Source organism: Acomys russatus, chromosome 7, assembly GCF_903995435.1.
Source record: "Acomys russatus chromosome 7, mAcoRus1.1, whole genome shotgun sequence".
Classification (NCBI taxonomy): Eukaryota; Metazoa; Chordata; class Mammalia; order Rodentia; family Muridae; genus Acomys; species Acomys russatus.
This window is the reverse complement of record NC_067143.1, coordinates 59,418,200-59,444,184: the sequence shown is the minus strand read 5'-3', so window position 1 is coordinate 59,444,184 and position 25,985 is coordinate 59,418,200. Positions and strand designations below refer to the sequence as shown.

At 43.3% G+C, this 25,985-nt stretch overlaps 1 protein-coding gene across 1 annotated transcript in view; it reads left to right on the top strand.

Annotated features, from left to right (window-relative positions):
• The window catches only part of Dennd5a (DENN domain containing 5A), a 67,015-nt gene that overhangs the window by 10,761 nt on the left and 30,269 nt on the right, over positions 1 to 25,985 (top strand). The window contains 5 exon segments of the mRNA XM_051149379.1: positions 13,192 to 13,301; positions 13,872 to 14,529; positions 20,697 to 20,740; positions 20,742 to 20,774; positions 20,776 to 20,886. Of these exon segments, the coding sequence (XP_051005336.1) occupies positions 13,192 to 13,301; positions 13,872 to 14,529; positions 20,697 to 20,740; positions 20,742 to 20,774; positions 20,776 to 20,886 (956 nt within the window).

The window sequence follows — 25,985 nt, the reverse complement described above, 5'->3', positions numbered from 1 at the left end:
CGAACTCACAGCGATCTGCCTGCCTCTGCTCCCTAGTGCTGGGATTAAAGACATGCGCCTCCATGCCTGGCTCAGAGCAGCAAATTTAAACAAGATGAGTTCACAGGGAAGAATGAGAAACATCTTCTTTTTGTCTCTAAATCCTCCATCACACACACTTGTGTTATTGAAATGCCAGCTAAGTGGTGAGGAACGTGCTTCCAACGCTGTGTGTGATACAGTACTGTTGTTTTTTTTTTGGGGGGTGTGGTGGGGTAGGAAGGTAGGAGTTTATAGTATTCTGAGGAGTTAGATATATTCATCATTAACTGCATGCAGTGATAATAATGAAGATGGCCCATGACCAAGGCAACTTACAGAAAAAGAGCTTTATTTGGGGCTTACAGTTCCAGAAGGTTAGAGCCCATGATGATGGATCTGAGGTAACAGCTAAGAGCGCATATTTTGAACTACAAACAAGAAGCAGAGAGCTATAACTAGAAACGAGGTGAAATCTTTTGAAACCTTAAAGCCTGTCCCCAGTGATAAACTTCCTCCAACAAGGCCATAACCTCTAATGCTCTCCAAATAGTCAACACCCTGGGTCCTAGTATTCAGATACATAAGCCATCTGTGGGGCATTACATTTAAACCATCACAGCTGTATTTCAATTTATTTTCTTTCTTTCTTTCTTTCTTCCCCCTCCCCCAAACAGGGTTTCTTTGTGTAACAGACCCCTGGCTGTCCTGTACTTGCTTTATAGACCAGGCTGGCCTCAAACTCACAGAGCTTTACCTGCCTCTGCCTCCTGAGTGCTGGGATAGGAGGCGTCCACCACGCCCAGCACCACATATGTGTATCTTGTAGGCAGTGCTTGCCCAGAAGACCTCACAGTTGAGCTGGGCTGTGTTACTTCCTAGTAGAGTGCTTGCTTAGCATGCACAAAGCTCTGCGTTAGTCCCCAGCACATTTATACAAGTAACAAGAAAGGCTCAAAGTTAATCTTTATTTGCTTTTCATTCCCTCATTTAGCTATTACTCGTTGAGTTTTAATGACCTGGTAGTCATTGTTGAGGCACAAAAGGTACCTCAGTGAGTGAAATTCTCTTTGTGGAGCTCTGTTTTAAGTGGAGAGAGATAGGCATTACAAATTAAACATAAAGTCAGGCGTGGTGGCACATGCCTTTAATCCCAGCATTTGGAAGGCAGAGGCAGGTGGATCGATGTGAGTTGGAGGCCAGCCTGGTCTACGAAGTTAGCCTAGGACAGCTAAGGCTACATAGAGAAACCCTGTTTCAAAAAACAAAAAACAAACAAACAAAACAAAAATAGTGCCTGGCATGGTGGCCTGGTCTTCACAGCAAATGTAGAACAGCCAAAACTTAAACATAGCCAGGCCTAGTGGCGCATGCCCTCAATTCAGCAGAGGCAGGCAAATTGAGACTTGCCTGGTCTACAGAGGGAGTTCTAAGACAACCAGGCCTACACCGAGAACTATGTCAAAAACCAAGTGCATAAAAGCTCGGTGGTGGTGGCACACGCCTTTAATCTCAGCACTTGAGAGGCAGAGGCAAACAGATTTCTCTGTGAGTCTGAAACCAGCCTAGTTTACAAGACAGCTAGGGCTCTGTTACACAGAGAAACTCTGCAACACACACACACACACACACACACACCACCACCACCACCACCACCACCACCACCACCACCACCACCCCAAACCAAGAACTCAAGATAGTAACTAATTAACTAAACAATAAACATAAGGTTGAGGCAAGAAGATTGAGAGTTCCAGGTCAGCTTGGATTTCATAGTGAATTCTAGTCTGGTCTACATACTAACAGTTTGTTTAAAAAAGAAAGAAAAGAGAAATAAAAGCAAGGAAAAAAGAAAGCTCTAAGTGTTAGATCAGGGTGGATGTAGATATTCTGTACTTTGCTTTGAGAAAGGGGCCATGTAATCCAGGCTAGTACAAATTCTTGGCCATTTCGTGTCCTTATCCTTGAGAATGCTTATGGATCGTACTCTCTCCCTCAATGCATGCACGCACGCACGCACGCACACCCGGGTTCCTCTGTGTAGTGTAACTCTGACTCTTTTGGATCTTACTCTGTAAACCAGGCTGGCTACCAGGATTCACCTGCCTCAGCCTCCCGAGTGCTTGGGATCAAGGGCGTGCGCCTCCACTGCCTGGCTCAGTGCCATGCTCTTCAGCAGAACGGTTCAAAAGGTCAGCGAGGCTGGAGCTGGGTGAGTGAGGTTAACAGTATGGTGAGAAAGTTGGGGGGGTGTTGAGCGTTGTAGACAGTGTTTTTCAATGTGTGTGCTCTGGATCAGTGGTTACAAAAGCCCCTAGAACTTACTAGAAAAACTTTTCAGTCTGGTGACCTGTTGCATTTGGTATCTACTACCCTCCCAACCTGTTTTGTTTTTTGAGATAAGGTCATATGTTTCTCAGGATGTCTTAGAACTGGAGACCTCACTATATTAGCCTCCTGAATTCCTAGGATTACAGATGTCTTCCACTGACTTGCCTTTAGAATTTGAGGGGTAAGGTCTGGAAGCATATTTTATCAAACTAGCCAATCTTTGATATATCTCTCTAAATGTTGAGAGCCTGCCCCACCCCTGTTCAGTGTTAGGAATTGAACCCAGGACTTTATCCATGCTAAACAAGCACTCTGCCACATTTTGTCAACAGTTGGGAAGTTACAGCGCCACATTTACTAAGCTGCACGCTCTTCAGAGAGGCCTGGCATCGAGGGGAGGAGGAAGCTCCCGAGGAACTGCAGCGCTGGGCTTTGGCGTTGGCCACTCTGGCTTCAACTTGTAGTTACAGGGCCTTGGATGGTGCCAGGACTTGTTTGGAGGATTGCAGGAGGGAGAGAACATGGATGCAAATAGAATTATTGGGGAAAGTGAGGCTGTGCTGAGTGAGCGCTCTCACAGCCCTAATTTTTTTTCTTCTGTTTGAAATTAATGTATCATTCAGCACCCACCTACTTCCTGCTGCCCTCCACTCAGCCTCTTCTGTGAGTCTGAGCTCATCCGGTTCTGTGTTGAGAGCAGGAGAGAGAATGGAGAGTGCATTGTGAAACAAGGTAGACAAGAACAGTGCAGGAGGGTTTCTCTGGGTTTAGAGGTCAGCTTGCTGTACATAGTGAGTTCTAAGACAGCCAGAGCTGCATAGTGAGACTGTCTTGGGGTCAGGGAGCGTGAAGTGAAAAATTAAAACTACGGGCTTTTCTATGCCTGCTCTAGCTCCCAAATAATGACATAAAGACCTATTTATTTGTTTATTTTTGGTTTTTCCAGACAAGGTCTCTCTGGGTAGCCTTGGCTGTCCTGGACTCACTTTGTAGACCAGGCTGGCCTTGAATTCACAGATCTGCCTGCCTCTGCCTACCTAGTGCTGGGATTAAAGGCGCGCGCCTCCACGCCCAGCTTGGTCCTTGTTTAATTTCTAAATTGTCATGCCCCTTTTTCTTTTTCTGGCAGTACCAGGGATTGAACTGAGGACTTCTAACATGCTAGGCAATGATCTACTGCTGAGCTATAGTCCAGCCCTGTGTTTTGGATTTATTTATTAATGTACTTATTTTTTGCACAGCTTGTATTTGAGAGAATCATTCACGTTGGCTGTAGTTTCAGACTGTTCTTTCTCACTTTTGTATGTTTCTATTGTGTCACTTTGCCATATTTTATCTTTGAATTCTATACTTGCTAGGCACATGGGTAGTTTCAAGATTTTGAGTATTGATATTTTATTAGAATTCATGTCACACATGTACTTTTGTATGAATATGCCTTTGATGTATTGGGAATGTATGTAGTATTGGCATACAGACGGTTAGCATTAGTAGAGTCTTTTTTCTTTCTTTTTTTATTTTAGTTTTTCAGGACAGGGTTTCTCTGTTAGCCTTGGCTGTCCTGAGGATTACAGGTGTGTGCCACTGCGCCCTGCTTACAGTCTTTGTTGTTATTTAAGACAGGGTTTCTCTGTTCAGACCTGGCTGCCCTGGAATTTGCTTTGTGGACCAGGCTGAGATCCACCGTCTTTTGCTTCCCAAGTGCTAGGATTAAAGTCGTATGCCACCACCAGCTCTGCAGGGCCTTTTATAGCTATTGTACCAGCTGACATTCCTGTCAGCCATGTGTGACATGAAGGTCATTCCCTGTCCACACCTGCACAGTTCTGTCCTTTCATTTTAGCTATTGTTGCAATTAGGTGCACTATTATTAGGCTTTGTATATTACTTTGAAGGAACCTGGTATTTTGCTATTTTTAGGTGGACTTAATTTAATTTATTTATTTTACCTGTTTGCTGGAATTCTTGCTGTTCTAGGTGGGAGTCTGTGGTTTATTTTGCTGGTGTCTTCTAATCTGTGCCTTCTGGGTCTAGTCTCCTGATGGTGATTTTCAAGGAACAAATGTATTATTGTAATGTTTATCAGTTTTCTCTCTTTCTGTGTAGTGTTGTTATTTTGTTTCTTTTAGATAATTACAAGGCAAGGAAATTCTTCTGTGTTTCCTTCTGAAGTCCACATTGTTTTACCTTTCATATTCAGATGGATAATTCAGAGCTAATCTTTTAAAATACATGGCTGGATTACTTTTGTCGTTGTTGGCTGTTGTTTGGTACAGAGTGAGAGAACCATTTCTAATTCACAGCTGGGCTTGAAACACAACAAGGATTTGAAAAGACCAGTACAGTGTTTTAAATGAACATTTTGTAAACCAAGTGCTGTTTTTTGTTTTTATAGTACTGATTCATAAAATTTAGTGGTTAGAGGCCAGGTGTGGTGGTGTACGCCTTTAATCCCAGCACTCGCAGGCGGATCGCTGTGAGTTCGAAGCCAGCCTGGTCTACAAAGCAAGTCTAGGACAACCAAGGCTACACAGAGAGACCCTGTCTAGGAAACAACAACAACAACAAAACTAAAAAAAAAAAAAAAAAAAGATGATAAGGGCAAAAAATTTTTTTGTAAAAAAAAAAAAAAAAAAGAAATTTTCTGTCATTGAGGGCACGCCAACACTATGCACTCATGGTTTTTTGTTTGTTTGTTTTGTTGTTGTTGTTTTTTTTTCAAGACAGGATTTTCTGAGTAGCCCTGGCTATCTTGGAACTCCCTTTGTAGACCTAGCGGCCTCGAACTCTGTCTGCCTCTGCCTCCCAAGTGCTAGGATCAAAGGGTATGCCACTGTTCCCCCCTGGCATGCAGAGTCTTAAATCTTGTGCACTGTGAGGAATAAGAGGCTGCTCCTGCTGCTCCTGCTGCTGCTGCTGTGTGTGTGCATGTGTGTGTGTGTATGTGCGCGCACACGCATGTCTTGAGTCATGGTGTGAGCTCTTGCACATCACGCAGTGGGGAGAGATAGGGCTTCAAGTTCAGAGGAGTCAGAGGACAAACTGGAATAGACGTACTCCGAGTTAGCCATGTTGGCTGCCTTGGCTTCTGCTTCGCTCTGTGTTCCGTGAAGTGGGTATGTGTTGCTACATGCATGCAGTGGAAGTTTCTTTCTTTTCTTTTTTTTTTTTTTTTGAGACAGGATCTCTCTGTGTTAGCCTTGGCTGTCCTGGACTTGATTTGTAGAGGCTATGGCCTCAAACTCACAGCGATCCCCCTGCGAGTGCTGGGATTAAAGGTGTGCGCCACCATGCCCGGCAGGGGTTTATTTCTTGAGAATTATTTGGGAACTCTAAGGGCATCCTACATTTTTTTTTCAGGACTACAGATTTGGAAGGGACATACATACAGCAGTCCTTGGAGAAAAGGAGCTAGTGTTTGTTGTGTTCTTTACTTAATATTACTCATTTCTTCTAAGCGTTGTAATTGAGAAACAGCCAAAGTAGAGCTGCAAAGGGCAAGGCATAAGAAGGGCATAGAGCCTCCATCCCTTCTCCCGGGCTCTGTCTCCAGTCCTCCTGAGATATGTCTGTTTTTAGAACTTTGTTTTATTGTTGTCATGTTAGGGACCAAAACTCTGGAGCTGCAGCTCATTTTATACAAAGTGGCTAATGTGGCTTCTGCTGCTTTAAGAAAGCTTGCAGCCAGACAGTAGTAGCGCACACCTTTAATCCCAGCACTGGGGAGACAGAGGCAGGTGGATCTCTGTGAATTCGAGGCCACCCTGGTCTACAAAGGGAGTCCAGGACAGCCAAGGCTACAAAGAAACCCTGTCTCAAACAAAGAAAGAAAGAAAAAGAAAAAGAAAGAAAACCTGCACTGTAATTAGAATCTGTGCAGCTTCTGCAGTTTTTTAGATTTGTTTTCAAGAACCTAAAGAGGGCTGGAGAGAGGGCTCACAGGTTAAGAGCACTGACTGCTCTTCGAAAGGTCCTGAGTTCAATTCCCAGCAATCACATGGTGGTTCACAACCATCGATAATGTGATCTGATGCCCTCTTCTGGCCTGCGAGTGTATATGCAGACAGAGCACTGTATACATAATAACTAAATCTTTTAAAAAAATCTTTTATTTTGTTCAGTATTTTTTCAAGAAGGATAGTTATGCTAGATGGTGCTAAAAATGAAAATTCAAATAATCACATTTGAAAGCAGGGTGGTGGCAAACGCCTGCAATTGCAACATTTGGAAGGTAAATGCAGAAGGATCACTGTTAGTGACCTCTAAAGAGCCAGAATTGCACGCACGCACGCATGCACGCACACACACACGCACGGCAGTTTTTAATACCAAGAGCAAAGTAAGTTAATCCCATTAGTCAAGAACAGATGGGTCTTGCTCGGTCCCCTCTCATCTGATCACACCCTTTCAATCCAACTACGTATCTGTGTAGCTTTACATTCTGCACTGGGTTCTTCTGGATTTTTGTGTATTCATTTCTGAAGGCTACATGTCACAGGAAATTTGTTTAAATATATCTGTTAATCCTGGAAGACTGGAAAGATGGCTCAACTGTTAAAAGACCTGAGTTTGGTTCCTAGCACCTATGTCAGGTGGCTTACAACTTGCCGATAACTTCAGCTCCAGAGGACCTGCCACTATCTTCTGGGCGCTGGGCACCTGCACTCTCATGTACACAGATACACACACAATAAAAAGTATATTTTGTTATATTTTTTGGTTTTTGAGACAGGGTTCCTCTGTATAGTCTTGGCTGTCCTGGAACTCACTCCGTATACCAGGATGGCCTCAAACTCAGAGATCTGCCTGTGTCTGCCTCTTGAGTGGGGTTAAGGAGTAGAGAGATGGCTCAGAGATTAAGAGCACTTGCTGCTCTTGCAGAGAACACAGGTTCAGTTCTCAGCACTCACATGGTGGCCCAAAACCATTTGTAATGTCAGTTCCAGGGGACCCAGCACACTCTTCAGGCATCTCTGGAGACCAGAAACACAGATGGTACACATACATATACAGGGAAAAGTAAATGAAAAATTTGACTATATCTTTCTTTACTAACTTGCCTGTTGTACAGGACTGAATGCATGACCAATATGGAGGATGAGGAAAGTTGTCTCATCTTCCCATCTCTGTGGCTGTTACAGCAGAGGCGCTGAAGCCTGTCATCTTCCAGTCTATTTGTTCCTGCTTTAAAGTTTGCTTATGTGATTTTTCTTTTCATATGGCATCTTGTTTGAGATAGCACATCAATCACAGTTAAAGAGACAAAACCACAGTTCTTTAAGATGTCTTCAATTAAGTGGAGGCTTAAGGTTCACCTGAAGCCACATTCATTAGAGAGCTCTTATTGTCCCTTTGTTTTCTTTTATCTATATATGATTATGCCAATCAGTAGGACCATCTTTTTTTTAAAGATTTATTTATTTATTATTATGTATACAGTGCTCTGCCTACATGTGTGTCTGCATGCCAGAAGAGGGCATCAGATCACATTATAGATGGCTGTGAGCCACCATGTGGTTGTTGGGAATTGAACTCAGGACCTCTGGAGGAGCAGTCAGTGCCCTTAACCTCTGAGTCATCTCTCCAGCCCGGACCATCTTTTTTATTGTTTATTTGTTTCGAGACAGAGTTTCTCTGTGTAGCCTTGGCTGTCCTGGACTTGCTTTGTAGACCAGGCTGGCCTCAAACTCACAGCGATCCACTTGTCTCTGCCTCTCTGAGTGCTGGGATTACAGGTGTGCACCACCATGCCTGAATTAGTAGGATCATCTTAATTTTTAACTTTTTTTTTTTCAGTTTCACCCTTCTCCTCTTTGAGATTTGTAGTATTTGCAAGAGTCTGTGTTAAGTAAGTCTGCTGTGGTTTGTTCCTTATGTGGGACAAGTAATAACTGATGCTTCCTGGAGGTTGTTTAATGAAGGTTTCTGTTCACAGATCTTTTAAAAATACAGTGTAAAAGCTGGACGGTGGTGGTGCATGTCTTTATTCCCAGCACTCGGGAGGCAGAGGCAGGTGGATCGCTGTGAGTTCGAGGCCAGCCTGGTCTACAAAGTGAGTCCAGGACAGTAAAGGATACACAGAGAAACCCTGTCTTGAAAAAAAAAAAAAAAACAGACAAACAAAAAAACCAAACCAAACAACAGCAAAACGATGTAAGAGACTGGAGAGATGGCTCAGTGGTTAAGAGCATTGACTGCTCTTCCAGAGGTCCTGGGTTCAATTCCAAGCACCCACATGGCAGGTCACAGCTGTCTGTAGCTCCAAGAGCTGATATTCTCACACAGACATATATGCAGGCTAACCACCAATGTACGTACAAACAAACAAATGAAAGAAGAGGCTTTAAAAAAATACAGTGCTAGCCCCCTCAGTCTTGGGTTGTTATGGCTTGCCAGATGTGCTGCACCAAAATCTTGGAATGTCTTGCTTTAAGGATCATGATTTCACAGCTTGTCATATTACCTACTAAACAGAGCATATTCTCCAAATCTGAGATGCTACCTCAATAGACTAGGTTCATTGTAGATGTTCATTTGTGCTAAAAGGAAGCGGTGTGGTAATCCTTTCTGTTCGCACACCTATAATCTCAGCGCTTTCAGGACAGCGATTCTCAACCTGTTGGTTGTGACCCATTTGGGTGTCACACAACTCTTTCACTTGGCATGCCTAAGCCATCGGAAAACACAGATGCTTCCATTATGATTCATAATAGTAGCAAAAGTACAGTTCACAGGGTTAGAATTTCTGTGGTTATCTTCAGCGACATAGGGAATTTGAGGCCTAGCTGGACTATTTGAGACAGGGTCTCAAAACAAAAATAAAAACAAACCCCACAAAAGAGTTTGTCTTTCAAGTAATCTGGAGCAGTCCTGTAAGTTCTCAAGCCTCAGTCACTTTGTTAAAATCTGTCAGATATGAGGCCTGTGATTTGGCCTAAGTCTGGTGCCTGTAAGATGTTAAACAGAAGGCACAGCCCCAACACAAGTAGTAAGTTACGTGACAAAGAAAACATATTGAGAAAGGAAGTGAGCAAATCTGCCTCCAGGGGAAAACACAGGAGTAACAGATGGTCTCTAGATTGAACGGCTTGGTGAGCTGCTTTCTTGGGTTAGTGCCTGAGAAGGGGCCTCTGTAGCATTTCTGGGGTAGGGAGCCGTCGACTGTCTGCTTCTGTGTGTTCTTGAATGGCCCCTGAGCACACAATCAGCTGGTGCTGTAGACTGATGTAGCTTTCTCTCTAAGGATCAGTTAGGTAGCTTCACTTTATGTTATTGCAGATTTACTTCAGGTTCATGTCAAGAGATGAAGGGAGAAGGAGAGCTTCTGAAACGCGGATCCATTATTGTGTGTGGTACATGTTTCTGTTTTCTTGGGACCCAGTCATGCTTTATAAAGCAGGGGCTGGCTTCAAATTTGTGATTCTTCTGCTTCTGCCCCCAAGTGATGGATATATATATATAGTTGGGTACCACCACACTTGGCATGATATATTTGTTGGTTTTTTTTTTTTTTTTTTTTAATTTTTTGAGACAGGGTCTCTCTGTGCTAGCCTTGGCAGTCCTGGACTCACTTTGTAGACCAGTCTGGCCTTGAACTCAGTGATCCACCTGCCTCTGCCTCCAGAGTGCTGGGATTAAAGACGTGCGTCACCACGCCCAGCGAGTATATGTTTTTAAGGTGTCTACTTAAAACACATCTAATTGTAATCACTAGGTTAATTATCATTTAACTAGCAATTTCCATTTCCTTCTATTCCACAATGTGCCTGATTACACATAGATGGCAGGAAATGCTGTTTGGATTGTATTGGGGTTCAGAAATTATCTGGAACACAGGTACAATTGGAATTTAGGGAATAGACTTACTGAAAACAAAACCAGCTGGTTTTTTAAAAGATTTATTTTTCTTTTATGCATATGAGTTTTCCCCTGCATGTATGTGTATGTGTATGTGAATATATATGTATATGTGTGTGCATTGTACACAGAGGTCAGAAGAGGTCATCCAGTCCCCTAGAACTAGAGTTAGGATAGCTGTGCGCTGCCGTGTGGATACTGGGCACTGCACCCAGGTCCTCTGCAAGAGCAACAAGTGCTCTTAACCACTGAACCTTCTCTCCTGCTTCAGCTGGTTCTTTAATGTGTCAGATTCGCCATATCCAAACTCTATACATCTCAGTGAACCTCCATTGTTATTATTTATTTATTTAGTGTGTGTGTGTGTGTGCATACACAAGATTAGAGGACAGTTTGGAGAAATTGATTTCCTCTTGCAAGCATGTGATTCCTGGGGATCAAACAGATTATCAGGCATGGCAGCAAGTGCTTTTACCTTCTGAGCTATTTTCTGGCCCCCAAAATATAGAATGCTTCATGAATTTGCATGTTATCTTTGTATTTAAGTTTCTCTCTGCTCTCCAGGTTGGATAATTGTTTCACTGTTATCAAGTTTGCTACTCCCCTCCTCCCCCATAGGGTTTCTCTGTGTAGCCCTGGCTGTCCTGGACTCTCTTTGAAGACCAAGTTGGCCTTGAACTCACAGAGATCCACCTGCCTCTGTTTCCCTGAGTGCTGGGGTTAAGGGCATGTGCCACTTCTCTGGGCCTTGACGCCACTCTACCCTGAGCTGCTGTCCTTTATTGCATTGTCTGAGTGCTCATTTGTTTTAGGGACTTTTCACCTTCTGAGGAAAACTTCTTTCTCCAGAAGCTAACTAAGTTTTTTGAGTCAGGACAGTGGTAGCCGCCCTGACCCCTGTGTGTCTTCAGAAATTTTGTGATTTTACACAGGGCATTTTCTAGGTAAGCTAGGAAGAAATGAGCGAATTTGGGAAGTTTTGGAAGCTTAGAAAGAAGAAATAGTTATTGCCTTTTAGAACTGAAGGTGGTTTAAAAATACTTTCTGAGAGTTTTGACTAGACAAGAGCATTGTGTCAGCTGCTTGATTACTGTATGCAGTAAGTTGGGGTCTGCCGTGGGCGGGTCTCAGCAGGTGCTGCTGAGGACACAGAGCTAGTCTGTGTAGGCCACAGGCTTTTGCTGTAGCTGTTGCCAGCTGCCTGCTGACTGTGTCAGTCTTCCTGAGTGAAGACTACTAAGTATATTTTGAGAGATGAAATGTGCTCAAAAAGAAAGTTTCAGAAGAATCTATTGGGAACGAGTTGGAAGATGAGAGAAATTGAAAGTATGGTTGGTACTTGGTTTACTAACAGAAGGAAAGTTGTGTCTTGACAGAAGTTGAAAATTATGAAAAAACGGGCTGCTGCTTCTGAGCTTGGACAAAAACTTAAAGTGGATGAAAAAGATTTTAATTAGAAAGCAATATGTCTAACTCTCTCACCCTCTTCCAGGGTCTCCTGAGGCCTGGGCTGGCCTCAAACTCTGTGTTGGCAAGATGACCTTATACTTAAAAAATTTAAAGTGTGTGTCTGTGTGTGTCTGTGTGTTTGTGTGTGTGTGTGTGCGTGTGTCTGTATGTGTGTGTGTGTGTCTGTGTGTGTGTGTATGTCTGTATATGTATATATGCATACAGTGTCCATAGAAGCCAGAAAAGGGCATCAGATCCCCTGGAACTGGAATTGGAGGTGGTTGTGAGCTTTTAATTCCAGCACCTGGGAGGCAGAGGCAGGGAAATCTCTGGGAGTTTGAGCTTAGCCAGGGTTACACATTGAGTTCTAGGACAGCCAGGGCTAAATTAAAAACAAAAACAAAAACCCTAAACCAACTCAAAATATATATATTAGCCGCCTTGAATTCTGAACTAGTTAGAATAGAATTCTGTTAGCTAGTATGCACAAATAGCCCCTGTGCAGTGTGCCTCTTCGGCCTCCTGAGCTCAGAGATCACAGCTGTCACATTTGGCTGTGCAGTCAGCTTAATTTGGAATAGAAATATGAAAGAATATTATATAAAGTAAGGGTAAGTATTTGTGATTTTTTTTGTTTTAGGTACTTTATATACATATGTCTGCACACATGTATGTGTTTATTGCTTTGTGACATAAACTGTGTGTTGGAGTCATGGTCAAAAGTTTGAATAACACTGCTTTATTATAATACTCTGTTATTTTATTTATCATATAGCATTATGCCAGTACATTCAGGCTTCTAAAGCCAGGGATGGTGCCAGCCCTTTCATTTCAAGTACGACTGAAGGTAAAAACAAAATCCAGCACGCTCAGAGCTCTGTGGCTCTTGGTCTCTCCAGTGGCATTTGGACTCTTTGCCTTTTACCTTGTGCCTTTTTGAGCACTAGATTTCTCAGATTTGTGTCTCTCTAGATGGCAGGTGTTTTGACTCTTCCCTCCTCAGTTTAATGTTCCTACTTCAGCATATGCTGGTGTTTGTACAAGGAGGCAGGGAGATGACTCTGAACTAATCAAACAGCTCATTAGACTGTTCCTCCAGGCTCCTTACTGTCTCTGTGTTTTTATTAGCACAGAATTATATAGTGTATTCTTTTTTTTTTTTTTTAAATAGTGTACTCTTAAGATGTTTCCAGTTGATTTAGTCAAATTAAGTGTGGCTTTGGAGGAGTGGGGCACGGGCAGTTCTCACTCATTTCTTGTACTTTCTCTCTTTTACAAGAAAATTAACCATGGGGCTCGTAGCAGTGATTTCATTTTGAAGGTAGTGGTGCCTACATTAACTGTGCTATACTTTTTCAGCTTCTTATTGACATAGTAACTTTTGATGCCTTTTCTACTTAGGTGGCTGGCATACTAACACCTTGCCTTCATTTCTGTTCCTTGCTGGACTGCCACACTTTGTGTTCATAATCCTGGGATTTAAAGGGACTTAGTGGAGATGATTTACTTCATTCTTTTTTTTTTTTTTTTTAACAGGAGAAAATTTTGAGCAGACACCATTGAGACGAACATTCAAGTCTAAGGTCCTTGCCCGGTACCCTGAGAATGTAGACTGGAATCCCTTTGATCAGGATGCAGTGGGAATGGTTCGTATTTGTTACCCACGGAATTAGTGCAAAGAAATTTATAGTAGGGTTATAAATCCTGGGTGTGGTAGCAGTGCTTCGTCAAGTACTTGTTTTGTATTATTTTGGGGGTGCTGTGGTTTAAACTCGAGGCCTTATTCATGCTGGGCAATCATATCATTGAGGTATACCCCAGCTTTTTTTGTTCTTTTTGTTTTTGTTTGTTTGTTTTGGATTTTCAAGACAAGGTTTCTCTGTGTAGCCTTGGCTGTCCTGGACTTGCTTTGTAGACCAGGCTGGCCTCAAACTCACAGTGATCCGCCTGCCTCTGCCTCCTGAGTGCTGGGGCACCTGTAGTTCTTGAAGAAGGATTATAGTATACATTGCTCATGATTGTGAATTTGATCAATGTATCAAATACACTGAAAGGTCATGTTTCTATTGTGTCAGACAAATAAATAGTAGTGTGTCAGTGTGCAGAAGAGCTTTAGGGAAGGTAGATGGCCAGCATAGTTGATTCTAGTTAGCTGGTGTGTGTCCTGGGAGGACAAGGACTGCTCTCACTACTTGTTTTCCTATTGTCTTTTGCAGCTGTGCATGCCTAAAGGGCTGGCATTCAAGACCCAGGCTGATCCCAGGGAGCCACAGTTCCATGCCTTTATTATCACAAGGGAGGATGGCTCTCGGACATTTGGGTTTGCCCTCACCTTTTATGAAGAAGTGACCAGCAAGCAGATCTGCAGTGCAATGCAGACCCTCTACCACATGCACAATGCTGAGTTTGACGTCCTTCATGCTCCACCTACTGATGGTGGAGACCAGAGTGGCATGGAAGATGCTGAAGGCATTCCTGGGACCAAACTGCAGCGCTTCAACTCCTATGACATTAGCAGGGACACACTGTATGTCTCTAAATGCATCTGCCTCATCACACCCATGTCTTTCATGAAGGCATGTCGGAGTGTGCTGCAGCAGCTCCATCAGGCAGTCACATCACCTCAGCCCCCTCCTCTGCCCCTTGAGAGCTACATCTACAACGTGCTCTACGAGGTGCCACTTCCACCCCCTGGCCGCTCCCTGAAGTTTTCTGGGGTCTATGGGCCAATAATCTGCCAGAGACCAAGTACCAATGAGCTTCCTCTGTTTGATTTTCCTGTCAAAGAGGTCTTTGAACTGCTTGGGGTGGAGAATGTGTTTCAACTGTTTACTTGTGCCCTTCTGGAGTTTCAAATCCTGCTCTACTCACAGCGTAAGTCAGTGTTGACCACAGTTGTCCACCCAAGCTGGGTCTCTGCTTTCTGTATTCACAAATAAGGGTCAAGGGCTTTTACCGTCTTTGCAGGTACATGGAGAGTGGGTGGGCCTTGAGAAGCTAGCATGTATGATCATGGCCTTCTGGTAGAAACTCCGTCACCACACATCTTTCCGAGTGACACTGGAAAAGGTTAGGGGTCGTGCTCCAGCAGCGACGCTTTGTTAGTTCTGTTCTGTCCTTCTGTCTTTGGCCTGATAGTGAAATCAGGGATTCCCACAGGACGGTCCTTTTATATTGAGAAGATGAGCTATTGTTTCTTTCTGTTGTTATCTGAATTGCTTTTATTAATGTGAATGTATTTAGAAAGAATACTAAGGTAGATGAGAAAAAAACAGTTGCTTACTATGTGAGCCAGAGACTGGTTCCATAAAATTCAATACATGTTTATTGAGAGCGCACAATGTGCCAGGCATTATTTTGAGGGTAGTAGGAGAAAGTGATGGACAAAGTAGAAAAATATTCTTTCTGTAGTAGAGTTTATATTTTACTTTATTAAAAATTTTTTTCATTTGGTTTTCTTTCTTTCTTTCTTTTTTTTTTGTTTTTTGTTTTTTGTTTTGTTTTATTTGTTTTGTTTTCTTGAGACAGGGATTCTCTGTGTAGCTTTGGCTGTCCTGGACTTGCTTTGTACACCAGGCTGGCCTTGAACTCACAGTGATCCGCCTGCCTCTGCCTCTCCAGTGCTGGGATAAAAGGCGTGCACCACCATGCCCAGCTCTTATTTATTTGTTTTTTTTATTTGATGTTTTGCCTGTATGTCTATGTGAAGGTGTTTGATCCTGGCTGGAGTTGCAGACAGTTGTGAGCTGCCATGTGGGTACTGATAGTTAACACAGTTCTCTGGAAGAGCAGTCAGTGCTCTTAACCACTAAGGCCTCTCTCCAGCTTGGAGTTTGTATTTTAATGAGACAGGGAGTTAGTAAATAATTAAAATGTGCAGTATGGAAGATAAAGACTTTGGAGAAAGATAGATAGAAGGATATTTGGGGAAGGAAAGTTCTGGTTGTTTTAAAAGAAAAGATTTATTTTTATTATTTTAAGTTTGTGTAAGTGTATGTGGGTATGTGCACATGAGTGCAGGTGCCTGCAGAGTTCAGAGGCATCAGCTCCCTTTGGAGCTGGAGTTACAGACAGTTGTGAGCCACCTGATGTGGATTAGGTGCTGGGAATTGAACTTGAGGCCTCTGGAAGAGCATCAAGTGCTTTTAACCACCAACCATCATTTTAGCCCAAGTTTCAGTTCTCTCTCTCTCCCCTTTTTTTTTTATTTTTTTGAGATAGGGTTTCTCTGTGTTATAGCCCTGGCTTTCCTGGAACTCTCTTTGTAGACCAGGCTGGCCTCGAACTTAAAAGGTTCTCCAGCCTCTGCCCTTTGAGTGCTGGGACTAAAGGCGTGCACCACCACCTGGCAGTAGAGCAATTTTTAAAACAATTTATTTTCATTTTGGATTATAAATAGGGTCTTTTCTCACCACAAAGATGTATTTTGTTTTTAATTTTGTGTATGTTTTGTGGGTGTATACATGTGTACAGGTGCCCATGGAGGCCAGAGGCTTCAGGTTTTCTGGAGCTGGAGTGACAGGAAGTTGCAAGTGTCTGAATACAGATCTTGTGGAAGAGCAATACGTGTTCTTAGCTGAAGAGCCATCCTTTTCCCCTAAGGTGATTTTAAAAAAATGAGTTAGGTCTCTTTGAATAACTTGTGAATCTCTGTAGTCAGAGTATTCCAGGTTGGGCTTTATGATGGTTCAGTGATGGTTCAGCACTTGCTCACATAAGGCCACAGACAAGCTCAATCCCTGGAACCTGTATAGAGCAGTCATCTTCTTACCTTCTCACATATGTAGTAGCATTCACACCACCTTATCACTCTCCCCTACACTACATTTTTAAACATTTTAAAATATAACAACAAAAACCTGTAATCCCAGCACTTGGGAAGCAGAGGCAGGCAGATCTCTGAGTTTGAGGCCAGCCTGGTCTACAAAGTGAGTGCTGCTACATGGTAAGATCCTGGCTCAGAAAGCAACAACAAAAATAAACGCAAAAGAAAAAAAAAAAAAAACAAAACAAAAAAGGACATAAAAAATAATGTCTTTAAAAAAAAAAGAAGGTAGCTGGGCCTGTGGAGGTGTACACCTGTAAGTGATTCCAGGACAGCCAAGAGTGCACAGAGAAACTCTGTCTCGAAAAACCTAAATAAATAAATAAATCAGTCAGCCAGTCAGTCCGTCCGTCCAGGTGAAGGACAGAAAGTATAAAGGATGTAAAATAACCATGTGTTTCACGTGTACAAGAAAAACAAGGAAACTGGAATGGCATGCAGGCGGAGCATGTTAGATAGCAGGCGCACCAGGACAGGCTGCAGCCTTGGAGGCTTGGGGCGTCTTGTCTTCTACTCAAAGATGCACAGCCACCAGAGGGCAGGTTTTTGAGACAGGGTTTCCCTGTGTCGCCTTGGCTGTCCTAGACTCACTTTATAGACCAGGCTGGTCTCAAACTCACATTGATCCGCCTGCCTCTGCCTCCCGAGTGCTGGGATTAAAGGTGTGCGCCACCGTGCCAGGCCTCAGATTTTTTTTTCACCTTTTCTTCAGAAATAGTTTCCAGTTGTGGAATTCACCAGAATTCAGCAACTGTTAACATTTGCTTTATCAGTTTGTATGTGTGAACATAGCTGAGTCACTGAGAATGACTGCAGACTTCAAATCTCTGGACTCAGGAATGTTCAAGCTCTTATTTCCTAAGAACAGACATTTTTTTTTTATATATAACTATAGCAGACTTAGAAAATTTTAGGAAAATCAACATTGATATAATAATGCTAATTTCACTATTTTCCAGTATTCCAATATTGTCTGTTATGACAGACATATTTTTAAAAATCTTGGTCTAGTTGAATAGCATATATTACTTTTAGTTCTTTCTCGGCCTTTGCCTTTTTATGAAATTGACATTTAAAAGTTACTTTGAGAGAGAGAGAGAGACAGAAACAGAGAGTGTGTGAGAGTGTGTGTGTAAGCATGTGTGTTGTGTTGTGTTGTGTTGTGTTGTGTTTTTAGGTTTCAAGTGGCTGTAGAGTTGGTACATGGACAAAGAAGTTTGGCCCTATTTGCCCTCGGCTGAAATGCTTTCAAAATACAGGCACCGATAGCTAGTTTTTAAGATGACTTATAAGCCAACCACCCAGTCTCATGTAACATGTCACAATTACAAAATGATTAGAGATCACTGCCCAAATATTTATTTCTCAATAGTGCCATGTGCAAAGTTTTTTCTTGTTCTTTTTTTTTTTTTTTGGTTTTTCGAGACAGGGTTTCTCTGTGTAGCCTTGGGCATCCTGGACTCACTTTGTAGACCAGGCTTGCCCTCGAACTCACAGCAACCCCCTGCCTCTGCCCCCGAGCGCTCAAGTGTTTCCTAAGGAAATTGATAAGCATGCTTGTATTGCATTCCAGTGTATGCCGCAGACTGCGGAGCCTGCGGATTGCTCAGCCACTCTTCTAGGAGGGAAGTTGCTTTAAACAAAACCAAAAAGAAGCAAAGCAAACAACAACAAAGCATTTAAAAGGTAGAGGAAGGAGACTCACACTCATACAGACCAGAAGGCTAGAAAACTCAGTTCCTCTTCCCTGTTAAAGACCACACAAATGGAAAGAGGATAGCATCGAACATGGGCACTGTTGTATTCTCAGTCTTGTTTTAAAGAATGCCACCTTTCAGGTGCACTGCAAGGTCTTCAGAGATTTAAATCTAGAGCCAATAAAATGTGAGTTTCAGATGCTGGATTAGATTTATCCTGAAGAGGAGGGGAAAAGCAAGACTTGGTTTGTAACACTGTTGAAAAGCCTGCTTATTCAGAGTAGAGGCTGACTCTCTTTAAGGTCCAGCATGCTCTGATACCTGCTTAGTTCCTAGCCACCGGAGCTGCTCGCTGCTCAGAATCCAGGACAAGGAAAACGATACAGTGACAGGGCAGCGTTTTGGGGACGGCCTCACTTACGTGGTGTTTTGGCAAAGCACCATCAGACGCTGTTATCCACGAGCAGACCTAGAGCAGCCTCCACAGGACACAATAGCGTCTGCTTCACACACTTTGGCTAGGGCAGGAGGAGAGGCTCTTTGGTTTTTTTGTGGTTAAAAAAGGAAAGGCCAGCCTCCCTCCCTCCCTCCCTCCCTCCCTCCCTTTATCCCTCCCTCCCTCCCTTCCTCCCTCCTTCTCTCCTTTACTCCCTCCCACATACCCAATCTCTAAATGGTGTGTGGAATATTAATTCAAAATATGTTTGCGTCAGTATTAGGAATAGGGAGGACTGGATTTAAATATTATCTGAAGGTGTTCTCCTATGTTTTAATATTTGTTTGATTCACTTTTTTGATTTTTAAAAATGTAAGAAAAAAAAAAAGGAAAAGGTTTATGTGCACAAGTGATTTGCTTCCATTGTGTATATGTACCACATGCATGCTCAGTGCCCTCAGAATTCAGAAGAGGCCGTTGGATCCCGGAGCTGGAGTGAGGGATAGCTGTGAGCTACCATGTGGGTGCTGGAAACCAAACCTGGGTCCCTGCAAGAGCAGCAAGTGCTTTGTTTTATTTATTTATTTATTTTGAGACAGGGTTTCTCTGTGTAACAGTCCTGGCTACCCTGGAACTTGATTTGTAGACTGAGGCTGGCTTCGAACTCACAGAGATCCACCAGCCTCTGCCTCCTGAGTATTGGAATTAAAGGTGTGCGCCACCGCCTGGCTTATCGTTTGGATTTTAAAATACATTTTTCAGATGTCTGAGAGCCATAAGACTTTAGCTTTTGAGTGATTATTTCTAGATATTTTCAAAGCATGTTTTACGAAAATATTGAATGTATAAGAGTGTACTTCACCGGGGGAATTATTAGACCTTTTATTAGTAATACTTACTAGTAATAGAGGACGGAGTGTGGTGGCGCACACCTTTAAGCACAGCACTTGAGGCAGAGGCAGATGCATCTTTGTGAGTTTGAGGACACCTGGTTTACATATCAAGTTTCAGGCCAGCCAGAGTTACACAGTGAGACCCTGTCCAAAAAACCAAAAGGACTAGAGGAAGGAGTGAACAGTCGAGTTAGCCCAGACCCACTGCTTCAGATGCCAGTGGCAGGCCTGGGCCATCTGTACTCTGTGTGTTTGAGGTCCATACAGCCCCTCTTCATAGTGACACAGTTGTAGAGTAGATTACACTGCAGAGGAGAACATTTGTTTACTGTTTATTACAAATGAAACAACCTGAGACCAGACAAATAGAATTGCACAGTGCAGGAACCCACATGCCACCTTCTTTGGGTGAGCCTTGCTCGAGCCCAGAAGCTCTTTGAATTTGCTTTTAATTTTTATTTCTTTATTTCTGCACAACCTGAGTGATGAACTCTTTTTTTGCGCTTTGGTGATTAAGTTTCTGGCATCGGTTGCCTCTGCCCTGAGATCAAAGTAGGGCTGAAAAAGACCAGCACTCACCTTGAAACTAACCTCAGCCACCAGTCAATCTCAGTATCAAAAGGAATTTCAGGGTTCTTAAGAGCTGTGTGCCAGAAACTGAGGACGGAGACAAAATATATATTCCTCACACTGATAGCAAATTAATTATAGTTTACACTTTTCTTTGATTAGCCAAGAGCAAGAGGCAGAGTCTCACAGGCCAGCTTTAAGCTCATGGCAGTCTTTCTGCCTCAGCCTCAGTGCTGGGATTGTAGTCAGGAGCCACCATGTTTGGCTAAGCTCCCACAGTTGTACTCATGTGTGCAGAAGTGTCAGATGGTAAGCAGTCTTGTTTTACAGAAAATCCTAACCACTGTTCTTTTGTAACTAGCATCCCCACCCCCACTTAGAGAATATACTTAATATATTCTTGAATAGTGGCTAGAGAAAGGTTCCATTACACAGCTGGCCTGTGGTGTCGTGAAATCTACAGGGTCTGAGTCTGTGGCATCCAACTGAGAGACACAGTGGTTCTTGGGTCAGCTGAATTGTATGGCAGTTTGAGCTTTCTCTCTGAGAAGCGAGTGTATCATTTGACTGGCGTGTTGAGTGTGCTTCTTGTTTTTTTTTTTTTTCCCCCCCTGACCTAGATTACCAGAGACTGATGACTGTGGCGGAGACGATTACAGCTCTCCATGTTTCCTTTCCAATGGCAGCATGTCTATGTCCCCCATCCTCCCAGCTGCTCTCCTGCATTTCTTAGATGCTCCTGTTCCTACCTCATGGGCTTGGCATTCCAATGGCCTTGATGACCGGTCAAAGCTGGAGCTGCCTCAGGAGGTAAGAAGAGAAGCCAAGTGCTGTACTACTGGCCCTCCCTGTTCCCTAGGGAGACAAGGACTCTGGAGGAGCCCAGCATGGTTGTCACTAGGGGCTTTTGGTGGCTGGGGTAGGTGAGACTAGACAGGGAACACGAATTAGCTTCAGGAAAAAGTATAATGAACCTTTAGCTTAATTTATATAATTCAGAGATTCTTCTTCACCTGATATGTCCATTATATTTTTATTTTTTATTAATTACTTTTTCCCCATATTTTTTCTCTTTTAAAATAAAATTTATTTGTTTATTATTATATATACAGTGCTCTGCCTGCATGTATGCCTGCACTCCAGAAGAGGGCATTAGATCACATTAGAGATGGTTGTAAGCCACCATGTGGTTGCTGGGGATTGAACACAGGACCTCTGGAAGAGCAGACAGTACTCTTAGCTGCTAAACCACCTCTCCAGCCCCGCTCCCCCTTTGTTTTCAAGACAAGGTTTCTCTGTTTTAGCCCTGGATATCTTGGAATGCACTCACCAGGCTGGCCTTGAACTCACAGAGATCCACCTGCCTCTGCCTTCCGAGTGCTGGGATTAAAGGCATCCGTCACCACCGTCCAGCTATACACACTGTTTTCAGATATCATGTTTCTCAGTTTTATTGCCATCTTTAGCTTCTTGTGCATGTGGACACGCTCTGGTCCCTTTAGGGCTCTGTATCCTCATTCTTTGTGCACTTCAAGTATGTGGATGTGTGAAGAAGTTTCTGAGAAACCAGCAGTTTTCTTAATGGGACTGTTTGGAAATGGTTTATGTCAGAGACTCCAGCATTCTGTGTGTTCTGGCATGTGGATCCTCTGCTCTGTGGTTTTCTCCATTGCTAGAACAACCTTTGCACCCGTTTCTGACCTCTCCTTATGGTCGGCTTGGGGAGGAGTAGACACGGGATTGAAGAGCATCAGGGTGTCATCTATAAGCAGGTCTGTTTATGGTCTCAGAACCCCCTTCACCCAGGTGTGCTCACACATTTTTAAGGGTAGTTACCTAACTGGGTATTTTCTACCCTGTTTTATAGCAGATAACCTGGGTGGGGGTGTGTGGTTAAGGAGCCTCAGATCACTTTTTAAATGAGTAAACCATTGCCCATGATTAGGGAAGAGTAATGGCACTCTTGAAACATACTTCTAGGGTGTGTTTTGCTGTTTTTGTTTTTGTTTTTGTTTTGAGACAGGGTTTCCTCTGTGTAGCCTTGGCTGTCCTGGACTTGCTTTCTAGACCAGTCTGGCCTTGAACTCACATCGATCTGCCTACCTCTGCCTCCAGAGTGCTGGGATTAAAGGCGTGCGCCACATGCCCAGCTATACTTCTAAGTTTTTTCCCCAAAAGGATACATGTTCATAGTTTTTACAAAAGCTAACTAACAATAAATAATTTACCATTTTAGTTGACATCTTTGGACTATAAGGGCTCTTTAAATTCTGTTAGAGGAAGTATTGAGGCAGCTGAGGGATACTGATGTGGGTCTGTGCAAGGTAGCATCAGGACACTGAGGTGGGTAAGCTTGGTTTATAAAAGGACTTTCTGTAGAAGGACAGAGAGTGTTCATTTCTTAGACCCTCAAATTAGAATTCATCAGTTGCAGCCATATCTTCAGCCATCAGAAGTCTGTAAAAAGCCCTTTGTCCTTTTTTACACCAACACATGATCTCAGCTGACCTTGAGCAAATGGGAGCCTGAGCTGCTCTTGTGAGGCAGCTTTTGTTCTGCCTTTTCTTTGGGGCTTCATTGTCTGACCACAGCCATGTCAGAAGCGTAAGCGTGAGAGCACTGGCGGTAAGAAGGGCTGTCCCTTCTGCCTGTCCCTTCGCTTGCTCCTTCTGTCTTTTCTCAGGACACTCTCAGTAGCTTTTCTAGGATGCTGTGTGCTGAGGTCCCCTTCAGTGATGAACTCAAAGATGCCCTGGGGGCGAAGCTGACTGTGATTTGGGCTTGGGCACTCAGGTTGGCCAAGGGCTTTGTGACCCTCTGAAGGAAGAGTTTGAGGGATTTGGTGAATTTGTGAGGACAACTTAGACAGTAGCTGTCTTAGCGTGGCCCTTTCCAGTGTGGCAGATGAGAGCAGAGAACTAACTGATCTTTGGCTTCAATGTCTTTGCCAGGTTTTGCATCTTCAAGCTGTCACGCAGGTGCCAGCCCCTTTCTCAGTTAAGGGAGAGGATGCTTCAGGAGTTGGTCATAGGCATATAAATTGCTTAAGCTTGTCAGCCTTGCTGTGTGCTGAGAGGAAACAGCATGAAACTGCTTTATGAGCCTAGAAATGGCCTTCTTTTTCATTGTGTCCTCTTACCCCTCCCCTTTCAACCCTGTTTTGCAGAGTGACGAGTGAGGCCTATTTAATAGAGGTTCCTGTGTATCTTAATTAAGCCACCTCGGAAGTGTGTGCCTGAGCTACTTTCCTCAGCCACCTCTGATCAAGGGTATCCACATAGCTGGGCAGAGAACAGGATAAAATATTTTGTAGATGGGGCTGGAGAGGTCGCTCAGTGGTGAAGAGCACTGTCTGTTCTTCCAGAGACTGGCTTCGACTCCCAGCACCCACACAGCGCCTCTAGGTCCAGGGGATCTTAAGCCCTCTTCTGACCTCCATAGGTACCAAGTGCACTGTGGTGCACAGGACAGGCATGCAGGTTGTATGGGAGGGCTGCAGTAAAGAGACACCAAAATAGCCACATCATGATTGGGGAGAGGTTTTAATTGTGAATAAGAGAGAGAAATATCCAGATCAGAGAGAAAGAGAAGCCAACTGGACATGGCAGGAGGGCTAGGGAAGTGGGGTGAGGGTGGTAGCGCCAGAACATTGAGTTATCAGAAGGATGAGAGCTGGGGGCAGGCCTTGGTGGGGTGGTGGTGAGAAGGGCCAGGGGGCTTAGCATGGGGGCTTTGAAATGTATGACAAGTACTTGTGAATGAGGACTGAGGGAGCCTGGAGCTAGGTGGGATGTGATACCCACCCGTACATATCAGGTGAAGAGCCGTATGTCCCATCTGCTAAGGACAAGAGCAATGACTCCTTTTGGCTGATGAGAACTGTTTCACAAGTTCCTAGAGAAATGCTGGCTTTTATCTAACCTCCAGAAAGCCTTCTATAGTAGCTTGAATTGGCCAAACTCATTTCTGGGTGTCTGTACTGCCTGAGACCTAACACAGGCAAGCACCCGTATAAATAAAATAAATAAAAATTGAAATTCTTTATAGACATCTGTCTATTTGATTCACAACAGTGGGAGAGAAGCCACCAAGCACTGTTGGGTGCATTGAGTTATTTCGGTTGCCTCCATGTTTCTTGTTGGGGAAACTGCCTTTTCCCCTCCTTTTCCTCCTTCCTCCACCCTCCTCTTTTCTTTCTTTCTTTTTTTTCTTTTTCTTTCTTTTTTTTTTTTTTTTTTGTTTTGTTTTTTGAGACAGGGTCTCTCTGTGTTAGCCTTGGCGTCCTGGTCTTGCTTTGGTAGACCAGGCTAGGCTCGAACTCACAGCGATCCACCCTGCCTCTGCCTCTGCCTCTGCCTCTGAGTGCTGGGAATATGGAAATATAGGTGTGCGCCACCACACTCAGCCCCTTCTTTCTTTTAAAGATGAGGCAAGGAGTAAGAGATGGAAGTGTGTGCTTTTTGTTCTGTTGGCTGTATTTAACTGGCCCTTAACTAGATGAGTTGATTTGTTTTCTCTTTTGGTTGCTTAGCCTAAGAACATTTATAAATGTTAAAAATCTTATTAAAGAATAAGTGAAAAGTGGTCTATTTTTAGGTTATAAACATTTATTGGCAAGCATTCTGGGAGGCAGAGGCAGGTGGGATAACTGAGTTTGAGTCCCAGAAAGCCAAGGCTACACAGAAAAACTGTGTCTTGAAAAACCAAAAAAATAAAACAAACCAACAAACAACCCCCCCCCCCACACACACACACACATTTATTGGCCTTTTAACCAGTCTGAGTCAACATTGGTGTCTATAGAGGAACTCAGAAGTAAAATTTAAAGTGATTCTTTGAAGTTTTGAGTTGGGATGTTTTTTAGTTTAAGATAAAATTTTTTTTTAATTTTATTTTTTATTTATTGTATATGAGTGCTTATCTGCAGACGAGGGTATCAGCTTACATTATAGATGGTTGTGAGCCACCATGTGGTTGCTGGGAATTGAACTCATGACCTCTGGAAGAGCAGGTGGCGCTCTTAACACTGCTGAGCCATCTCTCTAGCCCTTAAGATGAAATTTTATAGTTAACAGGTTGATAGGGTAATTTATATACTCAGCATAAATGATACAGGGGCCTGATCAAATGTAGTTGTAATAGTGTACATTTGTGGGCTGGCCTATATGTTATCGTCTGGCTGTTTCTTTCAGAACATAAAGGTGATTGAGCTAAGGTAAACTTGTGGCTCAATGGGACAGCGTTTGGGTACGTAAGTAACAGTGCTTTGCCAAAAGAAGGACTCTTACCTTATGCTGCTAGGAAACTGGTTTCACATAGATTAAAAGTTAAAATGGGGGCCAATATGGGGTCAGTGGATAAAGGCGCCTTGCCAGCAAGCCTGCCAACCTGAGTTCAATTCCCAGAACTAACATGATGGAAGGAAAGACCTTGCTCCCAAGTGTTGCCTTCTAATTTTGCTTGTGTGTACATACTCACAGAAACACGAAAACATCCTATAAAAAATCTTTGACATAAATTCTCAAAAACAATTCTGTAACAGGTATCTTTTATGTACGTCAGACAGACATACCCTTTGCTCTTTTTTTTCCCTCCGAGACAGGGTCTCTCTGTGTACCTTGGCTGTCCTGGACTTGCTTTGTAGAACAGGCTGGCCTCGAACTCACAGCAATCCGCCTGCCTCTGCCTCCCAAGTGCTGGCATTAAAGGCGTGCACCACCACTGCCCAGCAATACCCTTAGCTCTTTAGATCAGAATGAAGGCAATGTACGTGTCTTGTCAAACAGGTTAATAAGATAAGCATATACATAGCTCTTCTTATTTATAGTACAGGAAAATGAACAGGAATAAGAATTTTAACGTTTTAGTTGAACAAGAAATGTGCAAGACCTCTGAGAATCAATAGAGGT